The sequence below is a fragment of the Dama dama genome, chromosome X, assembly GCF_033118175.1.
Source record: "Dama dama isolate Ldn47 chromosome X, ASM3311817v1, whole genome shotgun sequence".
Taxonomy (NCBI): domain Eukaryota; kingdom Metazoa; phylum Chordata; class Mammalia; order Artiodactyla; family Cervidae; genus Dama; species Dama dama.
Genome location: NC_083714.1, coordinates 164,312,311 through 164,327,262, shown reverse-complemented (window position 1 = coordinate 164,327,262; position 14,952 = coordinate 164,312,311). Strand labels below are relative to the sequence as shown.

Below are 14,952 nucleotides of genomic sequence, written 5' to 3'. Positions count from 1 at the left end.
CTTGCCCAAACTCATGTCATCGAGTCGGAGATACCATCCAACCATCTCATCCTCTATCGTCCGCTTCTCCTCCTGCCCTCAATCTTTCCCAGCATCAGCATCTTCTCCAATGAGTCAGTTCTTCACATCATGTGGCCAGAGTATTGGAGTTTCAGCTTCAGCATCAGTCCTTCCAATGAACTTACAGGACTCATCTCCAATGACTATTCAGGATTAATTTCCTCTAGGACTGATTTCGTTTAATGTAAAACTGCTAATTGTTTGCCATAAAATGTTTCTTCAACGTGAGGAACAGTTCTCACGTGAACCAACCCCAATTCGTCACAGGAATGGACACCATGGGTATTTGTTCCAGATCTAGCTTCTGATATGGGAGTCACCAGCTGCACTTTCACTGTACAGAGTGAAATTCTAACCCAGTTTTAATTTGAATTTACATGTAACAACCCATACTCAATGCACCGACTGAAAAACGGACGTGAATCTGCTTTCTTTCCAACCGTTTCAAACGTCACGGGCAATAAACACACATCTAGAGTTTCTGATGGGAAATATCAGTGCCCTCCTTAAAGATACACCAAAGGAGAAAAAGTGTTTGGAACTTCAAAACCTGAGTACCAACGATTCATGGAGAACTTCCCTGGAGGTCGAGCGGTTCAGACCCCACGCTTCCAAAGCAGGGGGCACGCAGGTTCCATCCTTGATGGGAGAACTAAGATCGCCCATGCCGTGTGGTGTGGACAAAAAATATTCACAGAGAGTCTCTCAACGCGGATATGGACAATATGCTGAAATGGTCCCATTTGGGACATCCTGAATTAAACCAGATGTGAATGAAATCATGTACACCTGGTTTGACTTTTTGAAACACAGCTCCTTAAAAATGTGGAATAATACAGGAGGTCTGTGTCAAACTTGTTTTGGACAGCAATGCTCTCGATAGCAACCTTAGGAATTTAAATTAGTAAGATCGTGCAGAGGAAGGGAACACACATCTTTGTCTTCGGAAATACAGTACTGCATGCTCCTCTGTGTGCTAAGCTGTGTCCGACTCTGTGACCCCCAAGGACTGTCAGAAGGACTCAGTCCTGGGGCTCTCTGTAAGATTGGGGGACCCTCCAGACACTGGGGCTGTCTGTAAGATTGTCCTGGGCTTGTGGGGGCACACCTCTACCTCTTAAAACTTCATCACCCTTACTACAGACAACAGCCAAGGCGTGGAAACTTCCACATTGTCCATCAGTAGAGGAAAGAATAAAGGAGACGTGGTACATATGCGCGATGGAATATTACTCAGCCATGAAAAAGAAAGAAAGAATGCCATCTGCAGCTATATGGATGGACGTACAGACGGAAGTCTGTCAGATAAAGACAAATACTATACGATAACATTTATAAGGGTGAGGGTTAGTTGCTCAGTCATGGCCAACTCTCTGCCATGAATTGTGGCCCGCCAGGCTCCTCTGTCCATGGGTTTCTCCAGGCAAGAATACTGGAGTGGGTAGCCATGCCCTCCTGCAGGGGATCTTCCCCACCCAGGGATCACACCCAGGTCTCCCGCATTGCAGGCGGATTCTTTACCAGCTGAACCACCAGGGAAGCCCAAGAATACTGGAGTGGGTAGCCTTTCCCTTCTCCAGGGGGTCTTCCTGACCCAGGGATGGAACCCGGGTCTCCCACATTGCAGGTGGATTCTTTACTCTCTGAGCCACCAGAGAAGCCGCCCATCACTTCTGCCGAGATGCGGAATCTCATCAGAAAGGAGCTCCCCGCAGAGAGGACGCAGTGGAGGCTGCCCCAGGCAGAGGGCGGGGAGAGGGGGGGACACAGGGGAGAGCAGCAGTCACTCACTTGTCCACCAGCTTCTTGGCAAACCCGAAGTCGGTGAGCTTGACGTGGCCGTCCCTGTCTAGCAGGATGTTCTCCGGCTTCAGGTCCCTGTAGACGATGTCCCGGGAGTGCAGGTACTCGATGGCGCAGACGATCTCGGCCGCGTAGAACAGCCCGGTGTTGCTGGTGAAGCGGCCGCGGTTCCGCAGGTAGCTGAAGAGCTCGCCGCCCGGCACGAACTCCATCAGCATGTAGAGGAAGCGGTCGTCATGGCCCGTCCAGAACCTGCACCGGGGGAGGCGCGGGGGGATCACAGTGAGACCGAGCGCCGTGCCTCAGCCGGACGGACAGAGGCTGAGGTGGGGAGAGGACGGAGGTCTGGTGTGTGAACAGGTCACGTGAAGATACAGCCACAGGGGCTGTCCCACAGTCACATATGGATGTGAGAGCTGGACCAGACAGAAGGCTCAGCATCTGAGAATGGATGCTCTCCAACTGTGGTGCTGGAGAAAACTCCTGAGAGTCCCTTGGACTGCAAGGAGACCCAACCAGTCCATCCTAAAGGAAATCGGTCCTGAATATTCATTGGAAGGACTGATGCTGAAGCTGAAGCATCAGCCAATACTTTGGCCACCTGATGCAAAGAGCTGACTCCTTGGAAAAGACCCTGATGCTGGGAAAGATTGAGGGTGGGAGGAGAAGGGGACCACAGAGGATAAGATGGTTGGATGGCATCACTGACTGGATGGACGAGTTTGAGCAAGCTCCGGGAGTTGGTGATGGAGAGGGAAACCTGGGGTGCTGCAGACCATGGGGTTGCAAAGACTCAGACACAGCTGAGCAACTGAACAACAACTTCCTTGGTTCTCCAAGTCCTGTTTTCATCACATAGGAGGGTGACGGACTCTAAGCAGAGGTGACAGAGGTGTTGGAGAAAGGGAGAGAAGAACAGAACAGCCTGGCAGATTCAGCAACCGGCGCAAGGCCCTCAGTCGTGGGAAAGTGGGTGCTGCAGTCCCTGGGTTCACAAAGTGCTGGACAACACACATAGTCACAGACATGTATTCGCGTCTGTGTACACACATCATGAAAAGTGAAGTCGCTCAGACGTGTCCGACTCTTTGCAACCCCATGGACTGTATGTAGCCTGCCAGGCTCCTCCGTCCATGGGGTTTTCCAGGCAAGAATACTGGAGTGGGTTGCCATTCCCTTCTCCATATACTGGAATAAATACAATTGTATAAGATACGGCCCTGGAAAAGGTACCCATTAAGAAAGAGATGATCCTACTAAGTGAAGCCAGACAGAATCACAGAAATACTATATGATCTTATATGCGGAATCTAAAAAACAATGACAAAGCCCCCTAAACAAAACTTTTAGACGCACTGGGAAACCTAAAACTTCTTGTGACTTGCTTTACTGCACTCATCTGCTTTACTGACGGGTTCTGCCGCTAAACCCACTGTATCTCTGAGGTCTGCCTATAGTAAACAGTGATCAATATATAGACGAAGCACTGGAGATCACTTGCAATGACCCAAAACATAACTGGAAGGAAAATCACAAGTAATCAAGTGCAGAGGTCAGGAAAGTATGTGTGCTAAGTCACTCAGTCGTGTCTGACTCTTTGCGACCCCATGGACTGCAGCCCACCAGGCTCCTCTGTCCATGGGATTCTCCAGGCAGGAATACTGGAGTGGGTTGCCATGCCCTCCTCCAGGGGATCTTCCCAGCCCAGGGATCAAACCCAGGTCTCCTGCACTGCAAGCAGATTCTTTATCGTGTGAGCAACAGGGAAGTATAAGTTTAAGCAAAAGAAAGATGAGGGAATTCACCAGCGGTCTAGCGGTTAGGACTCTGCTTTCACTGTTGAGGACGTGGGTTTAAAGCCTGGTGTGAGAACTAAGATCCCACAAGCTGCACAAGGTGGGCAAGTTAAAAATAAAGAAAAACGATGGGCTGCAGAGAGGAAAAACTTTCCCATGTCCAAGAAAAGCCTTTCAAAAAGGAAAAACAACATACTGTTCTGATGTTCAAATGAATGTCTATTTCGCTCATCACCGTGGTTATCCGTTAGAGGAAAGTATGGATCCTGCATACAAGAGGCTTTCTCTAAATGTGCATTTAAATGTGAAGACTCTGTGAGGCTAGGCTCAGATGCGTAGTCGCTCAGTCCTGTCTTACTCTTGGCAACCCTATGGACTGCAGCCCTCTAGGCTCCTCTGTCCACGGGACTTCCCAGGCAAGGACACTGCAGTGGGTTGCCATTCCCTTCTGCAAGTGGATCTTCCAGACCCAGGGATTGAACCTGCGTCTCTTGCATCGGCAAGCGGCATTCTTTACCATCTGGGTCACTTGGGGAACCCGCTACGCTCAGATGGAGCTGCTGTTACCGTAAACGCAAGATAATTTGCCTGATACCCGGTGAGACCAAACAATACTAGAATACTGGAGTCCGGAACACAGAAAAGTTTGTTACAGGGCTGTACAAGGAGAAGGGTGCTTCGTGCCTTAAGAAACCCAAAGTTACTGCCAGCTTTCAGCAAAGCCCTTTTGTATGGAAGGTGAAGGGTGGACGTGCTTAGCTCTTGCCAACTTCTTGATGTCAGAATCTTTACTCAGGCTTCCTAAGTGGCTCAGGGGTGAAGAATCTGCCTGCGATGCAGGAGACACAGATTGATCCCTGGGTCACGGGGTCAGGAAGATCGCTTGGAGGAGGGCGTGGCAACCCACTCCAGATTTTTGCCTGGAGAATCCCATGGACAGAGGAGCCTGGCAGGGTGACAGTCCACGGGGCCGCAAAGAGTCAGACATGACTGAGCACATTCACACGCACACACATCCTTCGCTCTTGAGGTCACTTCACGGTCAGTGGACAATGTTCCGCTAAATCTCTACCAGACACATTATATTTTCTGTTCTGAAAAGAAAGGGCCAGGTCCCCAGGCACAGGTTTCACCCTCCAGCGTCCCAGGCCTGGCTCAGAAGGGTCAGAACTCAGCGGGCAACTCCCTGAGGGCCAGGTCCCCAGACGCTGCCCAGCTGTCATCACTGAACTGACCCTCGGGCTTCTCAGGGAGCCCAGATGGGGGGAGACGAGCTCCCACGGGGGTCCCTGACTGCACAGTAGCCAGGACAGACGCCCGCTATAGTTAGATCATGGACGCAGGGATGGGCGGAGACCCCCAGGCTTCTAGGGTGCCCAGGATGGGGAAACGAGGTCCCATGGGGGTCCCTGACTGCAGGGTAGGTAGGACAGACACCCGCTGTAGTTAGATCACGGACCAAGGATGGGCAGAGAACCCCAGGCTTCTCAGGGTGCCCAGATGGAGACGGGTCCCATGGCGGTCCCTGACTGCAGGGTAGCTAGGACAGACGCCCACTGTAGCTACATCACAGACCCAAGGATGGGGGGAGAGGGTCACTGCGGCCTAAAGCCACGGGTCCAGCCAGTGGGTGGCCGTGGCAAGCACCGTGGAGCGCCCCCTCCTCCCAAGTCAAAACCCGCAGCCTGTTCTCTGGGCGCTCCGGGCTCTCCCGCTGGACCAAGGCCGGGTGAGCTGGAGGGCCCCTGGGGGAAGGCCAGGACCCGCGTCTGCGCTCTCTGTCCACCCGATGACCACCAGTCCACACACCTTTGGATGAAGGCCCTCACTAAAGGGCGATCATTGAATGACAGCTGCTAGCCTGTGGGCGGGCCCGCTGCAGCACCGTCCAACGGCTGAGCAGCATCACTAAGCTGTTTGATGCTTGCTTGCCAGTGGGTGGGGCCCACTCGGTGCTGTCCAATGGCTGAGCAGAACCACTAACGGTCACTCATTGGCAGTTGGCTGCTTGTGGGCGGGCCCCACTGCAGTACCGTCCAATGACTAAACAGCATAACTAAGGGCTGTTTATTGATGCTTGCTTCGCAGGCCACTGCTATGCTGACCAATGGCTGACCAGGACCACTAAGGGTTGCTCATTGGCAGCTGGCTGCTTGTGGGCGGGGCCTGCTGCAGAGTCAACCAATGGCTGACTGGATCCATGAAGCGTTGCTCACTGCCGGAAGCTTGTGGGCGGGGCTCACTCAGGCGCTGTCCACTAGATGAGCAGGACCACTAATGGTTGCTCATTGGCAGTTGGTTGCTTGTGGGTGGGGCCTTCTGTGGTGCCAATCAATGGCTGAGCAGGACCACTAAGGGTTACTCATTGGCAGTTGGTTGTCAGTGGGCGGAGCTCACCAAAGCATCAACCAATGGCTGGGCAGGGCCACTAAGGGTCGCTTATTGACGATTGTTTCTGGGCGGGTCTTTCTGCAGCACCGACCAATGGCTGAGCGGGACCACTGATGGGCGCTCATTCATAGTTGGTCGCCAGTGGGCTAAGCCCACTGAGGCCTCAACCCATGCCTGAGCAGGCCCACTAAGCGTCGCTTATGGACAGTTGGTTGCTTGTAGGCAGGGCCGCTGCAGAGCTGACCAACGGCTGAGCGGGACCTGTTGCCTAGTAACAGTGTAGAGTAGTGATGCACACTGAGGGCTGCATGCTAAGTGATATACTAACGTCACTTTGTTGCACTCCTACAAATGCCTTTCTTTCTGCATTGCTAGATTTCTGCCTCTTGCGGCCAGAGCTACCCAGGGACCCGCGTCTTTAGGAAGCACAGTGGCAGCCACTTCCAGGGGTTTCTCTTTCCCCAGTTCCTGTGTATCTTTGTCCCGCTCCCAGTATCAAGGCTTGAGATCTGCAGTGTTGAGATGTGACGGAAGGCAGGGGGCAGGAAGAGGGCTTGGGGTGGGGTGGGGGTGGTTTGTGGCTTTTGTTACTGGAAAAGGAACAAAACCTGCCCTCCCCCAGTATCTCTCTAGCATGCAGATTATCTCCAGCTGAAAACAATCAAGAGAAAGTCAAGCAGACTCCCGAGAAAACTTGGAGCTTCTCGCTGAACTGCCTAAAAGAACGCAGATAGAGGAGTTGGTCCTGGAATCTCTAGTTTCAGCAGAGATGTCTGCATAGGATACGGGCCCCCCTGTGGTGGGGCGAACAGAGCCTGGAGGCCAGAGTTCACGCTAGGTCTCTACGTCTCTCCTGGCCCAGCAAACATTTATTTATAAAACTTTTGTTTTTTATCTGTTTCTATGTCAACTGCCCTTCCTCCTCTTTGATATCTCAAACCACTACCCCCAACATCCTCTTTTGTCTTCAGCTGAAGACGGTATTTAAGGGGAGGGTTAGGGCCATGTGGGGAGCCCCAGCTGGCTCAATAGTAAAGAGTCCGCTCACCGATGCAGGAGACCCATGAGACGCAGCTTCGATCCCTGGGGTGTGAAGATCCCCTGGAGGAGGAAATGACAACCCACTCCAGGATTCTTGCCTGGGAATTCCCATGAACAGAGGAGCCTGGCGAGGCTACAGTCCACGGGGGTCATGATGAGTCGGGACACAACTGAACATGCAGGCTACACGTTGGGCCATTTTCATAGCTCTCTCCCATGTATATGTGAGATTAAATTTTTGTGTGCTTGTTCTCCTGGTTCATCTGTCTCACGTCCATGTCATTCCTAGACCAGCCAGAAGAGCCTGGAAGGATCAGGAACATGTCTTCCTCCCTGGCATCACTGTCTAGAGAAACCAGGTGACGAAACGCCCGTCTTTTTTCCATCATTTATAATCGAGACAAGCCTCTTTCTCTGGGCTGCATGCACTCCTTCTCTGGGTCACGTCATGACATGTCTCAGTCTAGCCAGCCTATTCCTTGCCGTGAGGCTCAAACAGAAGCACACAGTATCCCAAAGGCATGACAGCCTCGCTGTTCTTTTATGGGAGAGCTTAGCACTCAGAGAGGGCTTTTCTGATGGGGAAATGTTTTCTAGGGTCCCAATGACACGTGACTGATGACCCTGCACAATGAACCTCTATGGAAACTCGTGAGAAATGGAATTATTTCCAGCCTTATCAGTAAACCAAGGATGTCACAGTCATGAGTGATAGTTCCTAAGGGAACTCAGGAAAGAGCACCTGCCTTCTAGCAGCCAGCAGACTAGAGCCACTCCCCACGGGGAGCCCTGAGGAAACTCAGGAGGTGAACACACAGGATGCTGGCCCCAGGTAGCTGAGATGCAGAATAAAAGAATGTCTTCAGTGAGTCCAGATTCTTGGCATCTTCCTACACATCAGTTCAGTTCAGTTCAGTCGCTCAGTCGTGTCCGACTCTGCAACCCCATGGACTGCAGCACACCAGGCCTCCCTGTCCATCGCCAACTCTCAGAGCTTGCTCAAACTCATGTCCATCGAGTCAGTGATGCCATCCAACCATCTCATCCTCTGTCATCCCTTTCTCCTCCCGCCTTCAATCTTTCCCAGCATCAGGGTCTTTTCCAATGAGTCAGCTCTTCTCATCAGGTGGCCAAAGGACTGGAGTTTCAGCTTCATCATCAGTCCTTCCAATGAATATTGAGGATTGATTTCCTTTAGGATGGACTGATTGGATCTCCCTGCAGCCCAAGGGACTCTCAAGAGTCTTCTCTGACACCACAGTTCAAAAGCATCAACTCTTCAGCGCTCAGCTTTGTTTATAGTCCAACTCTCACATCCATACAGAGAAAAGCACTAAATTCCTTAACTTCGGATATCTGATTTCTTTCATTAACAACCACCTTCTGATGTTGACACGACCTGCTCTCTGTTGCAAAACTTCTATATAACCTTGCTCCATCCTGCTTCCTAAGAGCAATTCTCAGGATTAAGAGAGATGCTGCCTCCTGGGCTTAAGTCCTAAAAATGTCAGCAGTGCTGAGAACACCTGTCCTGGTGCCACTCTCGAAAGAACAGGAAGTGTTTGTCACTCAGCCATGTCTGACTCTTTGCGACCCCATGGACTATAGCCCATCAGGCTGCTCTGACCATGAGATTCTCCAGGCAAGGATACTGGAGTGGGTTGCCATGCCCTTTTCCAGGTCCCACTCTTTGATGCCAGCAATGTCTATATGGCAGAAAGGACAGAGAGCAGACACAGGGTAGCGTTCTTCAGACAGGACCGAAGCCTTCCTCCCCGGGGAAATCTTGACAGCGTCACAATCCTTCTACACCCTGGACACTGAGTTACTCGGCTCTTCTAAAATTATCTCTTCACAGGCCGCACTGACCTTCGGAATGGCTTTATCCCAGAACAGAGAAGCGTTGTCTGACTCTCTATGTAATGAACCTCCTGGCTGGTTTTCAGAAAAATGCAACCAGTAGCACTTCAAATCACAAACTTGCTGATAACACCCCGAGCAAATGTGCCAAACCACTCAAGAGAAAGTTCAAACTGGAGTCTTTCTTCAGCATGATCTTCCGTGCTCCACGCAGCTTCATGTAAATGCAAGGAAAACCCTACTAGGGGTTTCTGGACAGTGTTTGAAAAGGCAGATGTTGGGAGAAGTGACTCCTTCCAAGAGAAAACTGCGCATCTGGGAGGATTCAACACCTGCTGGCCTCCTGGTTTCTTCCCACTCAACTGGGTGCTCCACCCCGTGGCCCTGGGAGTCCCCTGCCGTCTGTTCCCAGGGCTGGTCACAGATCCCTCTCGCCACAGCTCTGTATAGGGGTGCACCCAGAACCTGCTGGCCCTGGATCAACGCAATCACAGTTTTCAAACACAACCTGGTCTCTAAAGTGATAAGCCATGGAAAACATCCCAAGCCTCCAGGACCTTATAACAACACCCTCATGGGCTAAGATCCACACTTAGCAAGTCAGTAAGCTGGTGTTCTGGACTGGATGGTGAAAGTGTCAGTCGCTGGGTCATGTCCGACTCTTTGGGACCCCATGGACTGTAGCCCACCAGGCTCCTCTGTCCAATGGGACTCTCCAGGCAAGAATACTGGAGTGGGTTGCCATTTCCTCCTCCAGGGGGTCTTCCCAAGCAAGGGATGGAACCCCGCATCTCCTGCCATTTCAGGCAGATTTTGTTTTTGTTTTTTTTTAACCGTCTGCCTCATCCCAAACCCATATGTTGAACTGCTAACCCCTCCAGGACCTGACGATATGGCTGTATTAGGACACGGGTCTTCAAAGAGAGCATGAAGGCCGAATGAAGTCACTAGCGAGGGTCTCGATCCCATAGAACTGGGGTCCATACAGGAGGAGGAGGTCAGGACACAGACAGACACAGAGGGACAGCTGTGTAGACTGAATCACAGGGAAAAGTTCCCACTGCCTTCTCCTGGGGATCTTCCCGAGCTAGGCCTCTTGGTATAAGGCCACCCATCAAACTGGATGAACATCACATTTCTACAGCACCTCAGCAACTTAATTCTACCTGCAATGACCCAATTTCCAAACAAGGTCACTTTCACGGGGACTTACGGCATCTTTCTGGGCTTGGGTGCTAGATGATCAGTCATGTGTATCTCTTTGTGACCCCATGGACTGTAGCCTGCCAGGCTCCTCTGTCCATGGGGATTCTCCAGGCAAGAGCACTGGAGTGGGTTGACATTCCGTCCTCCCGGGATCTTCCCGACCCAGAGATCGAACCCAGGTCCTCTGCACTGCAGGCAGATTCTTTACCGTCTGAGCCACCAGGGAAGACCCATCTTTTTGGGGGGCAGACACAATTAAACCCACAAAGAGGTGGAATATCCAGAGCTGAAAAGCCACCCCAGCCCAAGATTCACAAGAGCATCACCCTAATGTTTCCTGAGCCCAGAACACACGCAACAAGGTCAACTCAGCATCTCCACCCCGCCACCCCCAGCCCTGAAAAGAGATTCTCCCGCCGGCTTCTTGCCTCTTTTGCAAACTCTTGTCTGCTCAACAACATCATCTCGGACTTTTCCTATTCACCATCAAGTCTATCTGCTTCTCTTCCGTGTGTTAAGTCACTCAGTCCTGTCCGACTCTCTGCGACCACATGGACCATACCCCGCCAGGCTCCTCTGTCCATGGGATTCTCCAGGCAAGAACACTGGAGTGGGTTGCCTTTCCTTCTCTTATTCCCGACCCAGGGATTGAACCCGAGTCTCCTGCATCGCAGGCAGATTCTCTAACCATCACATAAGCTACCACAGCAGCTCAACAGACCAGTACGTCTCCAGAACAAACAGGAATCCGGTCACCAGGAGGCCTGTCTTCCTGGGAAAACTGGGCCACAAAGCATCCTTGGGGACACACCCTGGGGTTCTGGTTTGAGGACTTCCTGTATTTGGTTAAAAAAAAAAAAAAAAGGCTCAAGCCGGTTCTCCTAAATCATGTGAGAATGCCTTGGCCACAGACAGAACATGAGACTCTAGTGACCCGGCCACACGGACCCCAGACTGCCCTCTGGCTCCGTAAAAGGAAAGTCAGACACACAAAAAAAGCCAGTTGCTCCCTTCTGTCTCCCATCAAACATGCCCCTACTCGTCTCGAGACGCTGGTCCAGTGGTTTTGACTTTACGGGTGTTTTCGTCCGTGCGTGGCGGCGGAGAGGAGGGGAGACACGCAAGATGCTCTGAGACCACAGTAAATGGTCCTGTGTCTGCATGCCCGGGCGGGTGGATCGCGGAAGAAAGGCAGGTGTGGGTGGCTGAGGCGGGAGGGGGTGAGGGGCAGGGCAGCGGAGGCAAGCACCACAGCGGAGGGGTGATCCTGGGCTGACCATGTGGGTGGCACCCCATCTTCCACTGCGGGTCACTGTGCTGGGATGATGGAGGGAAGGGCATCTCAAAACAGTCACCGTGCCCACGGGCTGTCGCTTCCGTCGTGTCCGACTCTCTGCGACGCCATGGACTGCAGCCCGCCCCACCCCAGGCTCCTCTGTCCATGGGGATACTCCAGGCAAGAATACTGGAGTGGGTTGCCATGCCCTCCTCCAGGGGATCTTTGCAGAGCCGGGGATCGAACCCACGTCTCCTGCATTGGCGGCTGGGTTCTTTATCCACTGAGTCACCTGGGAAGCCCGAAAAAAGAGTCAAAGCCGAAGTCAAAGCCATAGCCCGTGACCAGCGGTCTCGAGGACACGATTAAATAAAACCCCTGGGGTAGAGACGCAGAGCGCCGGTGGGGCGCGTTGTGGGTGGGTGGACCCCGACGGCTGCAGGAAAGCGAAGGATGCCTTGAAAGCAGGCAAGTCGGGGAGGCCAGAACAGGTGTTTACTCAGAGCCTCGAGGAGGGGGCCAGGCTGGGGAAGAAGCGGGGTTGAGAGGAATACAGGAGGAGGCAGGAGGTGGGAACCGGGAATGAAGCCCCTCCCCCTCCTGGGAGGGGGACAGACAGCCTCCCGTGGACGCTGACACCTCTGAGCCGTGGGCCAGGGGCGTACCTTTCAGTAGCAAAGAGCATGGGAGAGCCGCTTTCCTGGTGGCTCAGCGGTAAAGACTCCACCGGCCCGTGCAGGGGAGTCAAAGTCACTCCGTCGTGTCCAACTCTCTGTGACCCCGTGGACTGTAGCCTGTTAGGCTCCTCTGTCCGTGGGGAATCTCCAGGCCAGAATGCTGGAGTGGGTCACCATGCCCTTCTCCAGGGGACCTTCCCAACCCAGGGACTGAACCTGGGTCTCCAGCATTGCAAGCAGATTCTGCACCCTATGAGCTGCCAGAGAAGACCAAGAATGCTGGAGTGGGTTTCCATGCCCTCCTCCAGGGGATCTTCCCAACCCAGTGATTGAACCCGCGTCTCTCGGCTCTCCTGCACTGGCAGGCGGGTTCTTCACCACTAGCAACACCTGGGAAGCCCAACAAAGACGCACCAAAACATGAATCAACTAATAAATCAAACTTTAAAGAGCCTGGGAGAGAGAGGAATGTATCCACTGCATGATGGGCACCATCAACTGGATGAGGCCAGGATCTATCGGAGGAGAGGACACTCAGAGAGTCCACGAGACACCCCAGAGAGGATGGGAGTGAGCAGAGGTGAGCGGGTGACTGAGGTCCCAGGAAAACCCAGGAGATGAGCGCTCTGGCGATGGGAGGCGGGGAGCCCACGTGGATGTCTTGCTGGGGCAGCCAGGCTTCCCTTCTCCCCGCCGACCTTGGGCAGGCACTTGGTGGGAACAGCACCCTTCCTCGGGTAAGATGGGGAGCTTGAGGTGTGTCAGGGCCCGCCGGGAACACGCTCCGTCCCCGGCACACACAGGAGAACCCCACAGTGCGGGCTGTGGGCGGGCGGGCGGGAAGGGGACCCGGAGCAAAGGACTCACAGTTTGACCAGGAACGGGTGGTTGACTTCCTTGAGCACCGACTTCTCATTGTGGACGTGCTGTTCCTGCTTCAGGCGGATGATGTCGGGGATGGTCATCACCTTCAGGGCGAAGAAATGCTTGCTCGTCTTCTCCTGGACTAGCTGCACGCGCCCGAACGTCCCTGTCCCTGCATGCGGACGGCAGAGAGGGGGGAGAGGCGTGCTCAGCGACCACGGATCCCCCGCACCGGGAAGGTCAGACAACCCGGCAGGTTCGGACGACTCGATACCCTGCGAGACGCCAGGCAACAGACACTCCTCTGGAATGGTCAAGTTAAATTCGCGCGCGCACACAGCATCACTTCACTCTACGACAAAGCTACATACAGTCACAGCTGTGGTTCTTCCAGGAGTGACGCACGGACCTGAGAACTGGACCATAAGGAAGGCTGAGCGCACCTCGGCATTGACGCTTTCGAGCTATGGGGAGTCCCTTGGACTCCAAGGAGATCCAACCAGTCCATCCTAAAGGAAATCAGTCCTGAATTATTCATTGGAAGGACTGATGCTGAAGCTGAAACTCCAATCCTTTGGCCACCTGATGTGAAGAGCTGACTCTTTGGAAAAGACCCTGATGCTGGGAAAGATTGAGGGCAGGAGGAGAAGGGGGTGACAGAGGATGAGATGGTTGGATGGCATCACTGACTCAATGGACACGAGTTTGAGCAAGCTCCAGGAGTTGATGATGGACAGGGAGGCCTGGCATGTTGCAGTCCATGGCGTCACAAAGAGTCGGAGACGACTCGGCAACTTAATGACAAGAAGCGTAACCTGCCCCTGAATTGTCCTTCGATGAGCGTGACTGACCATCGTTCCTGGAAATGAGTCACCCCAGAGAAAACACACACACACACACACACACACACACACACACACACGCAGGTGAAGGCAGATGGAAAAGCCTACCAAAATACATTCCTTCGACGCGTCTTTTTCCTGACGCTTTTCCAAATCAGGATGAGGCACAGATAACAAACTTAGGGTGACCGAAGGGCAAAGGGTTGGGGGAGGGTTAAATGAGGAGTTTGGGATGAACAGACACACAGGACTAGACGGAAAACATTAGACAAACAAGGAGCTACTACGGTACGACACAGGGAAATTGAGTCCACATCTTGTAACAAGCGTATATGGGCAAAGAATGTGAAGAAGAGCAGATATGTAACTGACTCACTCTGTCGTACACCTGAAACTAACGCCACACTGCAATTAACGCTTGCTGCCGTAAACTCGCTCAGCAGTGACGGACTCTTTGTGACCCCACGGACTGCGGCCCGCCGGGCTCCTCTGCCCGTGGGGATTCTCCAGGCAAGGTTACTGGAGTGGGTTGCCGTGCCCTCTCTCCAGGGGATCTTCCCGACCCAGAGATCAAACCCCAGCCTCCTGCATTGCAGGCGGACTCTTTACTGAGTCACCGGCGGTGGCCCTAAACCCAGGGACAGTGTCCTTATAAGACACAGAGGAGAAGCCGCGTGGAGACGGAGGCAGAGACAGGAGGGAGGCGGCCACCAGCCCAGGGACGGACGCCTGGAGCCCCCAGAAGCTGGAAGAGGTGGGAAGGACCCTCCCCTGGAGCCTCTGCAGGGAACTCAGCCTGGGGACCCCTTGACCTCAGACGTCCGGTCCCCGGGATTCAGAGAAGATGAATGTCTACGGTTTCAAGCTTCCCAGTTTGGTGGAAATTTATTATGGCTGCACCAGGGGGTATGAATTCAACCCAACAGTGCTCAGGAATTCTCCGAGCATCCTTGTTGTTTAATCACTTAATACCACACATTCATGTTTTTGCATATAGAACCTAACACAACTTTAATCTTCCTCTGGTTTGAGAACAGGTCTGGACATAGAAACATACATGTTTCAAGTGCCCCAGCAGATCTCCGCTCAGGTCTTCTGATAACGCTGGCATGGTCTGGGAAAATTAAAGGCCAACA

General features: G+C 53.1%; 1 protein-coding gene across 2 annotated transcripts in view; it reads right to left on the bottom strand.

Annotated features, from left to right (window-relative positions):
- The window catches only part of PRKX (protein kinase cAMP-dependent X-linked catalytic subunit), a 56,752-nt gene that overhangs the window by 22,008 nt on the left and 19,792 nt on the right, over positions 1–14,952 (bottom strand). For both annotated transcript variants that reach the window (XM_061137005.1, XM_061137006.1), the window contains exons 2-3: positions 12,978–13,146; positions 1,852–2,115 (exon numbers count right to left, since the gene is read on the bottom strand). In XM_061137005.1, coding sequence (XP_060992988.1) covers positions 1,852–2,115; positions 12,978–13,146 — 433 coding nt within the window. The remainder of the gene's footprint in view (positions 1–1,851; positions 2,116–12,977; positions 13,147–14,952) is intronic.